The sequence below is a fragment of the Nestor notabilis genome, unplaced genomic scaffold (genome assembly GCF_000696875.1).
Source record: "Nestor notabilis isolate BGI_N333 unplaced genomic scaffold, ASM69687v1 scaffold6689, whole genome shotgun sequence".
Lineage (NCBI taxonomy): Eukaryota > Metazoa > Chordata > Aves > Psittaciformes > Psittacidae > Nestor > Nestor notabilis.
In genome coordinates, this window is record NW_009942265.1 from 11,620 (window position 1) to 31,640 (window position 20,021).

Below are 20,021 nucleotides of genomic sequence, written 5' to 3' on the forward strand. Positions count from 1 at the left end.
GTTAGGTACATGAGATTTCACAACAGGGAAAGGGGATGCAGATCCACAAAAAAAAACCTCCAATCAAAAAACGACAAGCCCCACCCCCCACAAAGACATACCACAGGCATTGGCAAGGGATTCAGGGGCAGAAGTAGATCCTGGCATTTAAAACACTGACTTTTCAAGTTGTCAGCATCTCTTTAACTTGCTTCTTCCTGCATGGATTTTGGAAGGTTATGAGGTTTGGGGATGGACGTTGTTCTGATCTTGGTTTTGCCATTGCAAGACAGGTAGTACAGCGCTGGATGGAATTAATCTCAGTTTAGTATTCTAAAGCTGAGTATCTAACCTAAACTAAATCACAGCTTCCACAGTCTCCAGAGATGCTCTCCAGAACATGACTCATTCTACTTTCCTTAAATACCTATCTAAAGAGGAGATTAATAGCTCTCTAGAGGTGCCCAGATTCCTCCCTTAAACTAGATGTCTAACTTCCACAGAGCTAACATTCAGTGAGATGGATTCTATTCACTATGTACCATAATTACATCTTGTATCTGGAAAAGTTGGCATGAGAGCTCCAACGAAAGAATCAGGCAGCAGAAACAAGGGTCTTCCTTTTTTTTTTCTTCCTTCATTTTTCTCTTTTGGTATGTAATTTGGACTTTTGAGTACATTGTAAGGTACAAACTCCTATGCAAAACTGGTTTTCCATGCAAGACCTGCTCGCTAACGTACTTAATCATGTGCATAATCTAAATAACAGAAACCCCATCCACTTCCGTAGAGCTATCTAGCCAGACAGCTCAGAATTATGAATACAAGGAAGGACACTACTAAATTGAAGCCTTTAAAAATTGGGAAGTTGCTTTAAATGATAAAATTATCATATTCATTTTAAAATTACCAAAAGAATGACATATCTACCTACAGGCCTTCCCACGCCAACTTCAGACAGATAGTATGGAAAGCTCCCCTGCAGTTTAAGGAAGGAGCACTTCAGAGCAAGCCTCTTTTTTTTTTTTTTCTGGGCATGTTTTCGATGTTTTTTTTAACATTTGCTGCCAAAGTGCATCTTTTACAATGCTTCATAAAGACGCACAGGATCAAAGGACAAGATAAAAGGAAACAGAATATCCTTAAAAGCAGAATTTAGGTAACATGACTGAGGGATGGCCTAGTGTTGGAGATGATGACCTAATTCCAAAATAATTAAATTCCTCTAACTAAGGAATCTCCATCATTCATTTTGGATTAAATGAAACTAGAGAAAGTTTCCCTCTATATGACTACTTCACAAGGAGACAGTCCACAGTACTTATCGGACTTTGCATTCGCACTCTACGTATACCCTGTAATACCTTTCATGTGTAAACAAACCAAAAGGCACTTCGGCAAAGCATCACAGGAAATCCAGCACACCTCCTGCCCAGGCTTTTCCTGCTGCACAGGTGGAGAGGAACTCAGTCTCCAGGTACAGTAAAACAATGGTTGAAAACAGAACTTCTATGAAACACCTTCTGCTACTACATTCACGTCATAAAAGTAATTCCTACATGAAAAACTTTGATATTTATACATAAAAGTACATACACACATACAAAAAAATCATATGTAGACACAAACATATGTGTGTGTATAATTTATACATACACATATATAAATATACACACAAAAGTACAAAATAGTAGAACTAAGACAACACTGATCTACTCTTGCTTCTTTGTGATGTATAAGGAAGGTCTAAAAGCACGTTACTTTCTTTACCCTTGAAACATCAGAAATGTCAAGTCTGGTCTATGCTCTCTTTGCTGGAAGACATATAAAGCCACAGCTAAAAGAGCTTCTTACCCGCTGATTAAAGTTTAAAGTCTACAACTACAGATGGAAGTCTTTTCCAATTATTTCTCAGCTATTTGAATTAATTGTGTTAGCAATAGCTGAGTTTTAAATAGTCCAAATAAAAAGTAGACTTCAATTTATCTTTCAAGTGACAAGAGGATTCCTGACAAAACCAATTTCAAACAGAAGGCACAACGTACGAAAAAAAAATCCTTTAGTATGAACAAAACATCAATTTAAACCTCCTTTATACGACCTAAAAAGCAATAGAGAATGAAATCCTTTACACATACATGATTACAAAATCTCTTATTTGATTCACTGATGCTATAGAAGTGAAACTATTATTTACCAAGTTTACCAGTTTGAAGGCACAATGGCTATCACTTCATCCAAATCCCACTCTATTTACAGAGAAAAACAAGGACCGCTAAGAAAAAAAAAGGAGATAAATGCAGATGCACCCTGAGAAGTGAAATTTCACAACAAAAACATTTGTCTCAAAACACTGTTCTTTGTAAACTCCCATTATCTGAACCTGTGTTCTCTAGAACAATAATGTTTAATACTCAATTACAAGGAAAAATATTACTTGTAGAAAAAAAGAAAAAAATTTAAAAGCTTAAGTTCCCAGAAAAATAAATCAACCCAAACCTGATTGAAAGAAATGAGGTCTCTCATAGAATCATACCAATGCTGACAACTGCCAGTGTGGAAAAAAAAAGTAAATCAATCTAAAGATCTCTTGTCAATGTCCAGTTTTCTGGGGACAAAAGAAAAAAATGGAATGGCATAATCAAGTTGCAAATCCCATAGTGCCATCTGTGTGGAAGAAAAATCAAAAAGCCAACTGTGCATGCTCTTCTTTGGATCTGGAACTCCCAAAAGTTTCTGTAAAATTTAAAAATCTGAAGAAAAAGGTCACTCTATAAGATTAGATAAATGTTCTGTAGCTGTTTCATGACATGATGTATAAAGTATTGGCACCAGCACAAAGAGTTCAAAGCGTTCATTCAGGAGTCACAGAGATCGCCAGATCTTCAGTGATTTGTCCGTTATTTACTGTATTTACTGCATAAACTGAAGTACTCTTTGCCAGTGATCTTCAGTGCAGTCATGTTCTTCTGCCAGACAAAACAATTTTCTTCTTATTCCAGTAGGTAATAAGTGCCATCAATACAAGAACAGTGGAATCAATATCAAATGACAGGCTATATTTCATGGTCCATATTCATCAACAATGGCTACAAAATTCAAATTCTAAACTCAAGCTGTACATTGCAACATACTGTAGCCGTGGTACTCAAGGGAAGAAGAAAGAAAAAAAAAGAAAAGGGGAGAAAATCTTCATCCAAGAAAGTGCAAAAGGAAGAAACCTCCAGAAACTGTCTATTGATAGTTTTCCTTCTTCAGAGGCTAAACAGTGCTAGAGAGAGTGCAACAGTACCTCTTGGAAAACCAAACCAAACAAATCCAAAACCAAACCAAATCCAATGCTAACGTTTGGTGATTATTAAATCACCAAATCACATTGCCCTTGTTTCAAACCCACTATATTTTCACTGCTTTTTTACTGAACAAAGATATCTGGTTTTACGCTTGGCAGTAGATTTGATACCAGCGTCATGCATTACCCTAAGTCTATTTTTCGTGGTATTCTGCATGATAACCAGATGTATCACAAATCAAGTCTTGACCATGATGGAAATTTGAAAAGAAAATTGCTCTGGAGTTTCCTACACATTACCAGTTATAACAATAAGTACCTGGCTCAAACTTTATATCCAATACCAAGAAGCAGCTGGCAATTTTATCTTTTGTTTCTGCTCTAAGTCCAGATGGAAGGTTCTTTCATTTACCAGTTGCGTCACTTAGGCTGGACTATGAAACATCACAATGTCTATTTCAGGTGAAGGAAGGGAGAAAAATGTATTAGATGCAATTCACTGCCAAAAAACTGAAGACAACAGTGTCTTTCTGACCCATTCTTACAATCATAAACACGTTTTCAAACAACTAATTATATAGGCCAGATTATACATCTTATGCTGCAGACCAAGAGAGAATGCTACAGTATCTATGTATATACAAATACATCTGTATACATTCATATATACACAAACACTTATACATAAAAAGGAAGCACCCATCTTTTCCTTACTGTTAAATACTGAAATTCTGCTTTCATCTGGATATAAACAGAATTTATTGTGTGTAACACTCTATAAAGGGACATTTAAGATGATGTTATTAATTTCCTTCTCATTAAAGCCACACAGATGGCTAGTATTTAAAAACATGCAGTGCCACCAATTAATACAGAGTAAAACAATTCTTAGTTGCAATATCAACTCTTTAAGAAACGCGTAATTTATTTATGTGTATTTTACCCATTTTTTGTAGATAATTAATAGTTTCCACTATTTCGCAGCAGATTTATAGTCTTCTTAAAAAAAGTCAGCACAAATTCACAGGAAACAACTCTGTCAAATGAATTTCACAGCAGCTTAAGCAGTGAGTCACTGAGTGAAACTTTTTTTTATGAACACATTAGGAAAGTTGGCATTCAGTTCTAGGACAACTCTATTGTCAATCTGCGAACAGAAGGACACATCGAGTAAAGAAAGATCTTTACAAGACTCCAGCAATTTTCTTAAAGATGCAGGGCTTACCATCCTTGTCCCTGTTCAAAAACAAAACAAAGAAACAAAGCAAATTGTAAAGTTAGTGAGAATAATATTTTTTTTTTCTTAAAGCTACTTCATACTCTGTTATGAAAAAAATGCTACTGTAACACAATTTTAATTCAGATCTGTGAACCCAGAGGAGGAGATCCATGCCTTACTGGAACACCTGGAAGCCAGGCAGGCTACTCTGGGCAAGCGAACCAAGCCTGGATGAACACAGTAGAGTAAAACAAGCTCTCCTGGCTCTATAATTCATACATCCAACATGACTACACATACCTGCTAGTAGACACTTCAACTTAGACAGCTCCATCTCGAGCTGAACTGCACTTCAAAAAGCCATCTAGTTCAGGATCTTGTCTATGGCCAAGGCCAATACTGCTTACAAAAAAAAAAAAAAAAAAAACCAACCCCAAAAACAACCCCCAAACCTTAAACCCACTGACTATTAATTGCAATAATTAAGGGGCAATGAATCACAAAGAAGCAGTGAGAGATCACTCCCAGTTCACTATTTCTACATCATTTATAACCCTATGGACATCTTCTCTGTTCCCTCAAGGCTGCCTGTTTTCCAGACTCTTTTGCATCTCAGATGACCCCTGCTGTTTTGTTTCTGCACTAATTTAACCTTAAACCCACTGACTATTAATTGCAATAATTAAGGGGCAATGAATCACAAAGAAGCAGTGAGAGATCACTCCCAGTTCACTATTTCTACATCATTTATAACCCTATGGACATCTTCTCTGTTCCCTCAAGGCTGCCTGTTTTCCAGACTCTTTTGCATCTCAGATGACCCCTGCTGTTTTGTTTCTGCACTAATTTAGTACTTTTAAAATCGGACGACTAGAACTATACAGTGCACTAAGCACAGAGCTAGTAACTCTAAATGAGGTCTTACAGTGTTTCTCCATTTCTTTCTTAAAACATCTTAAAATTCTTTTTGCCTGTCAAAATGATGCTGAGCAATGAGCTAATGTTTTCCAAAAATTGTCCACAGGATCTCTTTCCTACTAAACAGTAGCTAACATAAAGCCCCCTCCCCCCATATTCTTAATGTTATTTTGCCTCATGCAATAACTTTGCACTTGATGGAATGTTTTCTTCTTGCTTTATCATCTGTTTACTAAGTGTCATAAAATCATTCTGCAATTTTTCAGTGTTAAATTCTTCAGCTTAAGGTTTTTCTACCCTGAATAGCTGTGCATTACCCTCTGGTAATGCATTATCCACCCCTTTGCCTGGATTACTTATAAGCAGGTCAGTACAGAACTTCAGTGACTACAGTAATGACGTGATTTCAATGTTCTTGTCCTCTGTTGTCTTTGAAACACTCATAACCCAGGAGAAGATAACTAAGTCACAAAAGGAGAACAACACTGGCTAAAGCTTTTGAAAATCCAAACCTTTACAGACTAGATCACGATCATGAGGAACTACGCAGAATCCTAAAATACTGGAGAGCATAACTACACTATCCTCACAGGGATGCAGCTCTCCCTCAAAATATCATAATGGCCTTCAAGTCCACCAACTGACGTTATGGTTGCAACTGGTTTTCACAGAGCAAAAGATGATCTTAACTGTTTTGCAGCTTCTAACCTGCACCTTTTAGAGAAGCTTGTCTCGTGTTCATAACCCTTCATTTCTCTAGTGCTAAGGCTGATTTAAGTGACAGATCACACACCAGAAATAAGATTTCCACAGCTCTGTATTTAAGCTCATTTAGAACCACTGCATAAATACTATTTAGCCCTAACAATTTATTATTGTTCAATGTATTGATCTGTTCAAAAGCTTTCTGTATTGGCATTCCAATTTAAGGCAGCTTTTCAGGCTAATCTCCTGGAAAGAATGGCTCTGATGTAGCAGCCTACTTGATCCTCCTTGCCATGAACCCTAATGACAGACAACAGTTCTGCTGCAATGGCCTTCTTGATCCGAGTAATCCTTCACATGTGGAGTACCTACCAACCTCAGTAACTCTCCTGTAAACCTCTTCTAACGTATCTGAAAATACAGTTTTAGCATTTTCCTTTAGCCAATAGTTCCATAATATCTCATACTGCATTACTGTGATTTTGTTTCACTTTCTAAAATTCATCTTCCTATTTTTCCTTCTCTGAACAGGATTCATTTCCAGAAAGATGCCTCTGTTTTTAGTACTCTCCTGTACTCTTCTGTGTAAGAAAGGGGGTATCTAAGTATAGTCTTCACTTCTATGATAAGCTCTTAGATTAGCTGCTTTGAGATATCATTTAACATCACCCAAAACCAATCTTTCCTACCATGCCCCCAAATTTTACCTCACCTACAGGGAGGTGATCAAAGCTCTCATTATTGTGACTTTTAACTCCCTTATCATTATATGATCACTGTCACCACAACTGTCTGGTGGTTGATGTAACAGTCCCTATGGCCATACACAGAAATTCTGTAATATGCTTTTAGTTATTCACTTTGCTTGACCATAAATTTTACCACTGTCCTATCATCAAGATGTGCTCTACCATTCCAACTGAAACTCTAAGAACAACATATTATGCTACTTATCTTTTTTTTTTTTTCACCAAGCCTTAAAATTGCTACTGCATCAGCACCTTCATTTAAAACCAGTCTTATTTACGCATCACAGCTTTTACGCTTCAAGATCCAAATGTGTGTTTCTACAAAAAATTCTAGATCTAGATGCCTAGCCACAGATTTTTTTGTGTAGGATGTTCTTCATCCCTTCCTACCTGAACTTCGACAGTTCTCCTACCATTTCATCAAAGTTACAAATCCATTAAAAATCTCAGTCTAAGTAGGCCATCCTAAATTGCATGTTTTACTGCACCTGTTTCTTCCTCCCTCTTCAGACTTACAATTTTACACTAGGGAATACCCTTTTTTTAAAAACTAAAAAGCCCTGCAACCTGGTTGGGGTTTGGTTAGTCACACCACAGGATAAGCAAGCATCATCTGCAGCCTTACTTTAATTTATATAATGTACAATTAGTGATGTGGTTTCTTAAAAGCACATTCAAAAGCACTTCAGAAGCGCAATACAAGATGCTTTCCTTTGCTTTTGAAAGACTGACAACATAACCTGCTTGTTACCCATATAGTGCATTTTTGTAGATTTCGGAGGCTTTTGGACCTTCATTACTGACAACTTCTCCTACATGGACTAATCAGCTATTTCTCAGAATTAATACATAACCAGTATATTAAAATCTGCTATTTAATTTTGTTGTTCGGTATAAAGGCACTTCTGAGTAATGATTTCTTTACTAGAACAATTATGCTTATTGTCTGTAAAAGACTTAATATATATCTATCATGTATCAAAATCTGCAAATTCTAGAGCTGTTCAGAAGACCTGCGTATGATGGCTACAAAAAATGTTACAGCCCTTATCTCTAGGGCAAGGTGTATCACTACACACCAAACGATGTTTAAGAGTAGAGATCTGAAAACTAACTAGCAGTACCCCTCAAACATTCTTACTTTTCCTTTTTCCCTTACAGCAGCCAGACTAGCCTTTTATTCCTTACATTTTAGTCACACAACTCAAATTCAAAATTTTAACATTCTACACATTTTTGTGTTTGAATTGACTAACTACGTGTTGATGCTCTCAAGATAAAGCTGAAAATTTTGACAGCTGGCAAGGGGGCAGTTAGGTTTTCTGTTGCTCAGGAAGGGGTGGGAGGTGTTGGTATGTAGATAGGAGTACATGAATTTTGTGTTAACAAGGGCATCTACTTTTCATTACCCTTTTTGTGCAGGACACAGGCAGTCGGGAATTTTGGGGAGTGAGGTTAAGATGACTTATTCTTCACCCTTGACAGCAACTGGTAGCCCCACAGCAACAGAACAAAGCAGCTGATATGATGTACAAGAAAAGCTTTTGGCACTGCCAATTCAGGTTGTCATCTGACTTGTCACATTGCTCAATGCTGATCACAGTTTGAAGACTAGTTTTTAACTACAGGTCTAGAGGTGTCCACAACTTTTGATAGCCCTGGATGATGCACTCCATCACTACAAAATTGTCAGATGATCACAGCTGGATCACTCTGCAGCAGGGTAGAAACCTGCCATGTCAGTCAGTGGCAAAGATGTGGGCAGAGAAGGAAATGATACTTGCAAGCTCTGTGTGTAATGAGTAAAAGAAACCCCATAACTAGAACTTCAAGAAGCACACCTTCATATACTCAGTGACACACATCATGCTTCCACTTCCAAACTGTATTATAATACAGCAGATATGGATCCAATGCATAATTTCTTTTTTTTAAACAGGAGTTTACTTTCTGAAGTATGTATTACACACCACAAACACAGCTACCATCGAATAACACTTTATACAGGCCAATAGGTTTATAGAGCCCTTGAAAACTGGCAATTTTCATTTTGTATGGAGTCCTCTGATTCTTTAACAAGGGAATTGCCAAATGATAATGATAAAGGACAGATGGGTTGCAAGTCACAGGACTTACTATCTGAAAACAGCATCCAGAGTATATATAACATTCATTTTGAAATACTTAAATGAAAGACACAGAGTTCAACAAGATTTCTTTCAGAGGCTTAGACGCTTCCAGTCTTGAAGCTATTCTGATGATAAATAATCCATAACCAAAACAAGAAGTTTGCCCTGACAAGTTTATAAGTTCTAACAACTGCAGAGAGAAACCAGGCTAGTATTGTTAACTCTGGTGACTACAGTGCAAGGTATGACATTCTGATCTCTACTTAGTTAAGTGCAAAAAACCTCAAGCTTTTATACAGCTTGTTGAAGCAAAAGAAATTCTCCTATGGTGTGCAATGCTAACCTATCAGCAACACTTCTACACCCTTTACAATGCTTGTACAAGCCAGATATTTCTGTACTTCGGAGATGACAAAGGATATAATGAGAGCACCTCTCATTCTTTCACATCACAGAGGAGACCCACTGTTCAAGGTTACACTTGCAAAGCTAAGCACTGACCTCAGGCCTCTAACAACTTCAGACCTGTTGTCACACTCATTCAAAAGGACAAAAACACGTTAAGCATTTCTGTAGCTTATAGTAACGGGATGGCCCTACATCAGCTGCCAAAAGTTAGAGTACATACAGAGATTTATGACTTTCTTGGTACTCCTGCACTGTGAGAGACTAGCTCTTTAGTTCAGACCAACAGAGACTTCTGCACTTACATGGGAACACCTGGCAACTCTGCCTCCAGATGACCTGATGTGGTTCTACTTGACAACTCTTCCTTTTAACCACAGGCTGTAATGGTTCCCATATTCAGACAAAGAAATAAGCACAGTTTCCTTGCTGTTGACAAAAAAGCTAGGCAACTCCTTCACACATATCATACCATGTACTGACTCATTTACAGCAGAAGACAACATACTTTCCACCCTACCAAGTATTCCTCTGAAGAAAGAAAGTGAGGTCTGGAAGGCAGATATTAAGGTTTTTTTGTAACACCGTTTGGATAGTTTAACTGGATATCCCCTGGAAAGCATTTACTGAACCCAACATGCTGTCTCACTGGGAAAGGTTTACTGCAAATCCACTTGACTCAGGAATACTGGCAAGCACAGAGAGAATAGAACAAATTTCTTTTCCATGTTCATGTGTTATTTTTCCACAAAAATGTCAGTAAGACGTCAAACTGAATTCAAACGTGAATTCAAATGCTGAAGAAGTGTAGCAACAAACCTTCACTGCTGGCAGAGAGGCAACAAAAGTAGCAAGACTATCCACAGGATTTAACACAGCCAACTATTCACTGGGCAGCCTCTGGTGTAATGAAAAGGTCAGACCACTTTGTGGGCAGACATAATGCCATTGTAACAGAAATGCATGGAAGTGGGTGGTCAGCGGAACATACGTGCTTATGAAAGACTTCATTCAGCATGGCGTTTGGAAATTTTTCATGTCTGAAGAGGGAAATGTGCTGTTGATAATCTAGCTACAAAGTAAGATTCCTTAAGGATACACAGAACACATTATCTCCTGTGGACATATACATCAACTCTCTATAATTTGTACTAGGTGGAGTTTTTAGCTGTTCAGCCTGGGGAAGAGAAGGCTGTGTGGAGACCTCATAGCAGCCTTCCAGTATCTGAAGGGGACCTATAAGGATGCTGGGGAGGGACTCTTCCTTAGGGACTGCAGTGGTAGGACAAGGGGTAATGGGTTTAAACTTAAACTGGGGAAGTTTAGATTAGATATAAGGAAGAAGTTCTTCACAGTGAGGGTGGTGAGGCCCTGGAATAGGTTGCCCAAGGAAGTCGTGAATGCTCCATCCCTGGCAGTGTTCAAGGCCAGGCTGGACAGAGCCTTGGGCAACCTGGTTTAGTGTGAGGTGTCTCTGCCCATGGCAGGGGGGTTGGAACTAGATGATCTTAAGGTCCTTTCCAACCCAAACCATTCCACGATTCTATGATCTTTTCTTCCCATGCTGGTCTGAAGGCAACTTTCTCAGTCAGAGATGACTAAATACATATTTCATGATAGAAGAGCGTACTAGCTATACTGGAGTGACAATTTGGAGCCGTATGGTAAATTTTTTGGAATGAGAAATGCTGATAGCCTTAAACTTGCTTGGAACATTATTCAAGTTGAGGGCTGTCAGTTCTTTACAGCATCTCTCTCAAAAGTAATATTTTCATTTAAATTATTAAAAATTAAAAATACATAGTGCGGTTACTTTATTTCCTTTCATTTAAATCTTCCTTTTTCAACTAGCCCTATGAAGATAAGTCAGTAAAAGCATGAAGACATTTCTCCCACACTGATGTCACAAATATCCCTGCTGTCCTACATTATTTTAAAAAGAAAACCTCACATTCCACCATAAAAAGAATAAATCTAGTACCATGCAAAACCATATTTCTAAGTCCTTACTCAAGAGCCCAAAGTGTATTTACTTTAGATTTCTAAAAATATTTTTACCTATAGAAGCTGTAGAGGATTAGAAATTCAAGATATGCTATACCTTTTGCCCCTCATCACTTCCTTCCCACCTTACTAGAAAGTCCATTTTAAGTTTTGCTGTTAATTACCTTTTCCTCTTTAATGAGTCAAACTCACTTCTTGGTAAAAGTGACAAAGAAATTCAATATTGCTTGATATATCTGTATTGCGCAAAAGCAGAAATCTGTTTATTGATCACAGACTCACACTATAAATATACTTCGTCATGCTTCAAAGAAATAAAACAGCAAAAGCAGAAAGAAGGTTAAGAAACTGCATCTTTTGATAGTCAGAAGAGAAAGACTTCAGTTAAAAAAAATGGTTACGAAACTAAAAGCTTTTGGAAAAATCTTGCACTTAAATTTCAGTTTAAGCAATCCATACTAAGTAGTCAAATTACATGGCTGGTATAAATCCACTGGATTCTGAGTCAGAAATTCACTGCAGTGAGTAAAACTTTTTTTTATTTTAATATTTCAAACCATAATTTAAGAAATATTCAAAAATATGTCTAGAAGACAGTTTTGTCTTAAGGACTCCTTCTTAACAGCATGACTTCTGAGACACAGTAAGATAAAACCCAATATTCCCACATTTTCTTACCCAGTATATCCAGCTGCCGTAAATGCGTACAGTTAGCAGCAAGCTCCTCAATGTCTGTGTCACACACAGACCTGTTGGCCGTAAGAAAGAGCTTTTGCAGGTTTGGGAGTTTACGTGCAAGGTTTGTGAAACAGCCTGTACTGCTCTGTAATGTAGGGCACCAGCCAAGATCAAGTTCTTCCAAAAGCTGGCAGCCTGACGCCAATTCTGCTATTCCACTTTCAGTTATGTTTTTACATCTCCACAAATCCAGACTGCGAAGCTTTTTGCATTTTGCTCCCATCATGCTTGCTATAAGATCATAGTCTTCAATCTGCAAGGAAAGCAAACAATTTGTCATCTATACCATCCTTCCAGACATACATAGGTGTTTCAAGATTTGCTTGCTAACACACCTACAGATCTGTTTTAAGCATGTGTCATTTCTAAAGAGCTCTGAAAACTATTGTATAGTAGAGGTTTCCTTTTTAAAATGACAAAAATAAAACAAATTTCCTATCAACTCCCAGATATAGGTGCCTTTAATTCACTTATACTAAGGATCAGTGAAAAGGCAGTGAAAAGCTTTTTTTCTTTGAAAAGCCCTCACCCTTTCATAGTTATTTTTCTTTCAAAAGATGATTAAAACTGATTTTTATGACCATAGGCACGGCAACCATAAGCACATGCAGATTAAAGAATATGCCTGTTTCCATTCTAGGCTGACCAGCTGCTGCATCTTCTTATGGAAGTCTTACTAGTTACTTTGGGCAAGCCAAAGGGACTGAAACAAAGTCCGAACACACAGGCAGAAGAAATCAAACCCACTAGCAAAAACCATGGAAGATAAGGACTGTTGAAAAAACAGTCACACTGACTTCCTCTTCTGTCCATAAGTCAAAGCAGGGAAGGCTGAGCCAATCCTCCTTTTATCACTTGCTTCCTGGGGCAATCCCAAGCACTAATACAGGCTGGACAATGGATTGAGAGCAGTCTTGAGGAGAAAGTCTTAGGGGTGTTGGTTGACAAAGCTCAACATGAGCCAGCAGTGTCCACTTGCAGCATGGAAAGCAAACCGTATCCTGAGTTGCATCAAATGAGCGTGTCCAGCTGGTTAAGGAAGGTGGTCCTGCCCCTCTACTCTGCTCCCATATGACCCCTCCCTTCAGTACTACATTCAGTGAGTCCAGAGGAGGTCATGAAGAGGATCAGAGGGCTGGTGCACCTCTCCTTTGAAGACAGAGAGACTGAGAGAGTTGGGCTTGTTCAGCCTGGAGAAGAGAAGGCTCAGGGGTGACCTTACAGCACCCTTCCAGTACCTAAAGGGGGCCTACAAGAAAGCTGGAGAGGGTTTTTTTACAAGGGTATGTACTGATAGAACAAGGTGGGGGATGGCTTTACACTGAAAGAGGGTAGATTTAGATTGGACACAAGGAAGAAATTCTTTCCTGTGAGGGTGGTGAGGTGCTGGCACAGGTTGCCCAGAGCAGCTGTGGCTCCCCCATCCCTGGCAGTGTTCAAGGCCAGGCTGGACGGGGGCTTTGAGCAACCTGGTCTAGTGGAAGATGTCCCTGCTGTGGTGGCTTAATGCCTGAGAAGGAGACAAATAACTCCTAGAGCTGAACCCAGGACACCTGCCCATGGCAGGGAGTTGGAACTAGGTATCTTTAAGGTCCCTTATAACCCAAACCATTCTATGATTCTTGAACTATAAGGAAGGTCAGCTAAGTCTCATCTACCTCTGGCACACAAAGGCAATACAGCTCAGTGAGTGCAGCACAGGAATTGCTGCTGTTCCTGTATTCTCCTTCTTTAAATCATGAGTGTTCCCAGCAAGTCTATGACAAGTGGCTTTTACTGAAAATATTTATCTTGTGGTACAGTAGGGTCAGACACAAGCATTAATCGCCTAGAAATGATGATTTGGTCTGAATAAAAATAAGTAAGGCTTGATTACTACTTTTGGAAAGAAAAAGTGATTACGCATATAAAGAATGCCCAAAAATTTAGGAAGAAGCTGAAGAACTGTGAGAAAGCCTACAAGCTGTTTTAGACCTTCTAAACTAGTATATAACGCCTAAGTATATGACTAAACTGCATTCATCTTGGACCCTTTAAGAGAGTATAATATCAATCTAGCATTTAACATGTCTTTGTGAAACATAACCCCAGACTGGGTTCCAAAGCAAGTGTGCACACACACACACATACAGCCCCACACCCCCCGAGTGGTGTAAGTACTCACCATGACGCAGCTGCCCAGGCTGAGGTGCTGCAATTCTGAGCAGAAGTTCAGAATACTGAGCAGGGCTGTTTGCTGCCACGGGGGAACACATCAGAAGGAAATATGGAATGTGAAACAAAGAGAAGAGGTCAATTAGACATTAAAGGCTGTCACTGCATTTCCTGAAATACAGCTCAAAACTCTGTTACAGACACCACAAATGCCACTTAATGAGTCCCTGGGTACTTTACCCATTGATTGGCTTAAAGCAATGGTAATCGTTACAAACCTTTATGCAAGTCACTCTGGATGTGGTTTTGCATTGCCCTGAAGATACCTATATACCCATGACCTATCTGCTCGTTTCCCACAGGAAAGCTGCTGAAGAAGTGTGGCAAGTTCAAATAACACGCAAGGCCAGCCAGAAAACAGAGAGGGCTGGCGACATACCAGAAGAACAGCGCAGGCTCTGACATTCGCTGATCAGCTATGGCCTGATGGAACTGCCAATAGAGCTGCACAGCATCAGGACCGAGCTGGGGACTTTAATGTCAAAGGAGTCTCCGTGCTGACAAGGATGCTGACAATCATTGAGCACCTGTCACTACTAGCATGCAGACTGAAACAGCTATAATGTGTATTTTACAGTCATGTTCCTGCCATTTAACATGGCCGTTCTTTTCAGAAAGTATTGTACATTGCTCAGCCTGAAACTGGACTGGAACATCAGAAGCGTCTTACAAAATATGAAGTACAATGTTGTTCTGTTTCCCAGCAAAGGAAACTTCAAGAGTTTTTGTGTTTCTAAGATACAGAAAAGACTCTTCTGCATTGTCTGCAGCCATATTTTGCTTTGTAGTTGGAAATACAGTGCAAAAAAGAACATAGTCTGGGATTCACATCAGAAATAGCTGTGCGTCACACTTTAAACACTCATCACTTTGTTAGGACTTTGTGATCTGTACGAGCATGAAATCAGGAGTAAGTTTCACAACATATTAACAACACAAGTGTGGATTTCTACAGGATACACAAGAGTTCCTAGCAGAAAAAACCCCCAAGCAATATAGAAGGGACAAAATAACCTTTAGCTAATAAGAGGAATTCCTGCAAGAACACTATCTAACAGCACCTGTATGCATGGGTAGTACAAATAATACAGGTTGTTTGTTGGTTTGTTGTTGTTTGGGTTTTTTTTAAATACAAATTTACTTGTTTTCAGAAAGTTTACAGTTGAATGCTTTATTTAGTTTCCTCGGTTATATTCTAATGAAATTTGGCAGGAACATGATCACTTGTCATAGCACCGCAAAGACATATTTGATTCCTTGCATTGAAAGGCTGGCAGACACAAAACAGGGACACAGCATAGGGTATTCATGGAGACCATTTCAGACATCTAATTAGGTGTCTCCAGGGAGCAATTAGAAACACCCAACACTTAACATCTATGGAACTTCAGCTTCCAACTTGGCCTTCTAAGATATGATTTCCCAAAGGCAGTCTAAATGTAGACACTATGAGTAAGCCTTCCTTGCATATATCTTTGCAGAGGTCTTATAAAGCCACCGGCCGCTTGCCTGCTTTACTTTCATTCATGTTTTTACAGAAAAATTAGCTAGGAAATTAAACATGAGCATTAAAAAGTCATTATTAAAGAGGTAACACTTAAGAACACTTTAAAGCTAGTAAATGTGTAAATATCCAGTAATGTACTCATTAAATGAATGCTTCATTTTGATCATTAAAACCTGAATAAACAAGTAACTCCAAGAGAATAAGACATAGTCTTTACTATTTAACTCAGTGCCAGCTATGAGCTTTAGAACCTACTCAGGTGTACGAATTAAAAGCAAAATCCCCAACACCCTCTCTACAAACCTTAAATATCAGAGCTAAATAAATCAGTCTCTGACTGCACACAGTTCTAAAGAGGGTTTCAGCAGGTATTTACGTGACTCTGGAGGAAAGCTGAATACCTTGCTGAATTCCACCATATTTTTTAGTGATGGTTTCCAGACTGGAATTTAAACACTGGCCTGAAAGGATCAGAAGCAGCAATATCTTTCTTTAATTAACACACACAATGTGAAAGTAAACTGTCACTGTGAAGAGCTTGTAGGGATGCAAGATCAATTCCATACATCCTTGACTTCAGAGAAGAGTGAAATAGGTAAGACAACTAATATTCATAGTTATCTTGATTAGATAACTGAGCTATTTTTGTTAACTTGAAAAGTAACTTGATTCATCTCAGAATGCCTTTTCTAGTTCCTCTCTAATGTGAGAGAGTTCTTTCTGTATTGATGTGCACTGAGTCCATATTTTCAAAGGTCTTTTCACAACCTATAAACTTTGAAGTATTATTACAAACAGTTATTTAAAAAAAACCCAAACAATTTAAGAAAAAGCACTAGGAATGTGGGTAATAGAAGGAAGATCGGTAGAACACCATGTCGTACCATCATAAATCATGCCAAGTCAAGCCCAAGTGTAAACAACTATTTACTCAACATTAATTATACTGACTATATTAATTCTGCTTCTGGGGTGCACACATGCCTACACACAACAAATCAGATTTCTTTCAGAAGCAGTGTTTGTTCTTCTGTAACCGAGGTGGGGTTTGCATATGTCAAGAAAGAAGAAAAAAACCCCTTTATGCATGCCTAGTTGTGCCTCAGTCAATTGAGAATCCAGGTGGCAAAAGACATGAAAATAGCAGAAGAGAATGGCAGCTCACAGAATCCATATGTACCACATATAGAAGGACTATCATTGTAATAACCTGTCTGTCTCAAGCCATCTGTCCGTACAATTCATCTCTCTGACTTGCAATACAAGATGAGCGGTAACACTCCTATTTAAGCAAAGGAGACGAGCAAGGCAATCACCCAATCCCGAAACTGTAACACAGATCAAACTTCAGATGTTAGAGTGCTTTACAAGAGCAGCTAAGAGGCCACCTAAATTCTGGATTGGTGAGCTTTAACCTGGAGTCTAATTTCACTTTCTCAGCCAAGCAGAGACAGTCAAATCAAAGACCACCCATGTAATACCATTCTTGAGCCTAGCAGCCAAGACATGCATAGTTTGGAGATTTTTTGAGTTTTCCCTGAACCAAAGGTAAGGTTTGGCTTTACACCTGTTCCTTTTCACAGAGACTAAGAAAAGAGAAAACCAACCAAATAAAACAGAAAAACAACCAACCAACCAACCCAAACAAAAACAAACACAAACCCCCCACTCTGAAAACAAATAAGAGCTACCATTTTTTGTGGAGTAACGTATGGCATGGCTTTAGTGGTCTAAATTTCTTCTGCCATCCAACCCAAAACAAAACCTACTGAAGTAATCAATTTTTATAAGATAGCACAGACTACAGAAAGAGTCCAAAGGGGTCAAATGAAATGCTCCATTCCAGGAAATGTGTTTGCAGATGAGGAAAACACACACAGCACAGGAATCGCTTTAAGAGAGAAGACTCTTGCCATCAAACTGATCAGAAGGATATGATACTGCTGCTAAACACAAGCTTACAGAGCAGATTCCAGAAATATTTTAGGGCATGGCAGTTAGTCCTACACCTCAGAAAATGAGAGCAGACTGCCTGAAGAGTCTCTGATGTCTTTGAACTGGTCAGACAAATATCTGTCAGAAAGGACATCAACAGTATTGATCCTGCCTTGGACAAGAGAAGAGATCAGATTATTGCTTGAGATCCTAACTTACTCCAGTTGAGAGGTCTGCCCAAACATGAAATAATGTAATATAGGGCAGTCTGGAAGACATTCATCTGTTGCGTACACTTCAACAGCTGACACTGGAATAACTTGTATTCTACCTGTCTTTCTAAAGACCTTAGACATCGCACGTAAGTTTTGACTTAGATGTTTCAAGAGTGTTGCTGGTTTGCACAGAGAACCCATCAGTGGAGAAACCAAATACTGGTGCCAGAGTAATACACTTGTCAAGATTGAACCTTGCTTGACCTTTTTTTTGGGATTTTTGCATTCATGATCCAGCAGGAAGTACAAATCACTTCTGATGTTAGTATGATAAGGAAAGCATTCAACATTGATGCCTGAGCTCAATATTCGTTCAAACAGATAAACCTTCTGTCTGTGGCAGGTATGGCTCACCTGTGAAAGATGCACTTTGAATATTAGATTATTTACTCATTGCAGTTTCATTGTCAAACAGTCAAAGATTAAGAAAACCCATGCAAAAGGTCTAAAAGAAATACAAATGCACTATAATATGGCTATCATATAATGGCTGCACTATGATAAAAGGCATGAAAATAAGATTAAAGAGATAAAATAAGACAACAAAAGTTTACTTTTAGGGTTGGGGTAGGGAAGAAACAGTCTGCACCTTTTAATAAACTTTCTTTTTATAGAGAAATCTTAAATCCTGTTTTTTAATTTTTTTTTTATGCTGGGAACAAACAAAGGGTTGTCTTCTCCCCTTCTCAGAACTGTGTCTGACATAAGTTGGGAATTCTTCCAGCTGCTCAATGAAACAACTTGAGAGTCTAAATCTTTTACAAAACTTTCATTCTCCTGCATTTTTTTCTTCAAGATTTTCAGTGAAGTGAATGCTGAAAGTAATCTTTAAGTCTCATTAAAGACTGCTTCCTCCCTTCTTTAAATATGGTTTCCCTTCCTTGCTATGTTTTTAATTACAGAGTTACTAATTCTCCACTTAACCTCTTTGCAGGACTCAAATTTGGGGTTTTTTTAACATTAAAAATTAAAGTTAGGCATATAAAAAAAAATATTCCTTTAATACCCATTCCCCCCAATTGCATTATATGAGAGGACAAATTTGTCAGCCGTCTCTGACTCATCCTCCCGCAAACCCTGTTGTCTCCACTTCAAATACCTATGTAACATCAGTTGCAGGCAGATATCAGATAACATGCCTACATCTGCAAGCTCGCCACAATTAAAATATTGCATTTTTTCCATAATACCAAAGAATTAATAATGTTCCTAAAGACCACAATTTCATTTTCATACTTCAGTTATTTCTCTCTCCATCAAAAAATGCATCTTGAGGAGTCTCTGCAGTGAGTTGCCTTTGCATATAAATTTACAAGGTGATTATATTTAATAACAGGTTCTATCACAGTATTTGCTGAGGTTTCTTGGTAGCATTTTCATCTTACTCTACAGATCTATGTTAAAATATTGTAAAAAATACTTGCTTTTTAAAATCAGATTAGAATCAGGGTCTTCAGGAATATATTAACCAATTGTACCAGATAACATATTTAGATAAGCTTATTCCACAATAACCCTTTCATAAGACAAATAGGGAAATCATCAAAAGATTTGATCAGCTGGCTAGCAAAGAACTGTGGAATCCTGAATATCCAGTACCCAATCACTAGCTGTCACATGCTGTTTGTGTACAAATCATTGGTACACAATTTGTACATTTCTCAACACATTTAGCTAAAACTTGATACAGCAGTTAGGAATTACTACATGCAAACAGTCAGTATACATTTGATACTGTGCAGTTATCCAACAGAACACCTGACAATACTGTTGCATTTAGTAACAACTAGTTATCTAAGTGAAAATCAAAGACACAAAATTCAACCTTGCCTGAATGAGAAGGGTTAAATCTAGTAATAAGGAGGTAAAAGCGTGGGAAAAGATGGGAAAGCAGAGAGGAAGGAAGCCACCACTCGCTTAAGGAAAACTACATACAAGCTCTTGGTAAATCA

General features: G+C 38.3%; 1 protein-coding gene across 1 annotated transcript in view; it reads right to left on the minus strand.

Annotated features, from left to right (window-relative positions):
- Nucleotides 1-4,204: 4,204 nt before the first annotated feature.
- The window catches only part of FBXL4 (F-box and leucine-rich repeat protein 4), a gene marked incomplete at its 5' end in the record, with an annotated part of 34,512 nt that continues 18,695 nt past the window's right edge, over nt 4,205-20,021 (minus strand). Inside the window, 3 exons of the mRNA XM_010021300.1 lie at nt 4,205-4,507; nt 12,079-12,391; nt 14,303-14,374. Coding sequence (XP_010019602.1) covers nt 4,344-4,507; nt 12,079-12,391; nt 14,303-14,374 — 549 coding nt within the window. The remainder of the gene's footprint in view (nt 4,508-12,078; nt 12,392-14,302; nt 14,375-20,021) is intronic.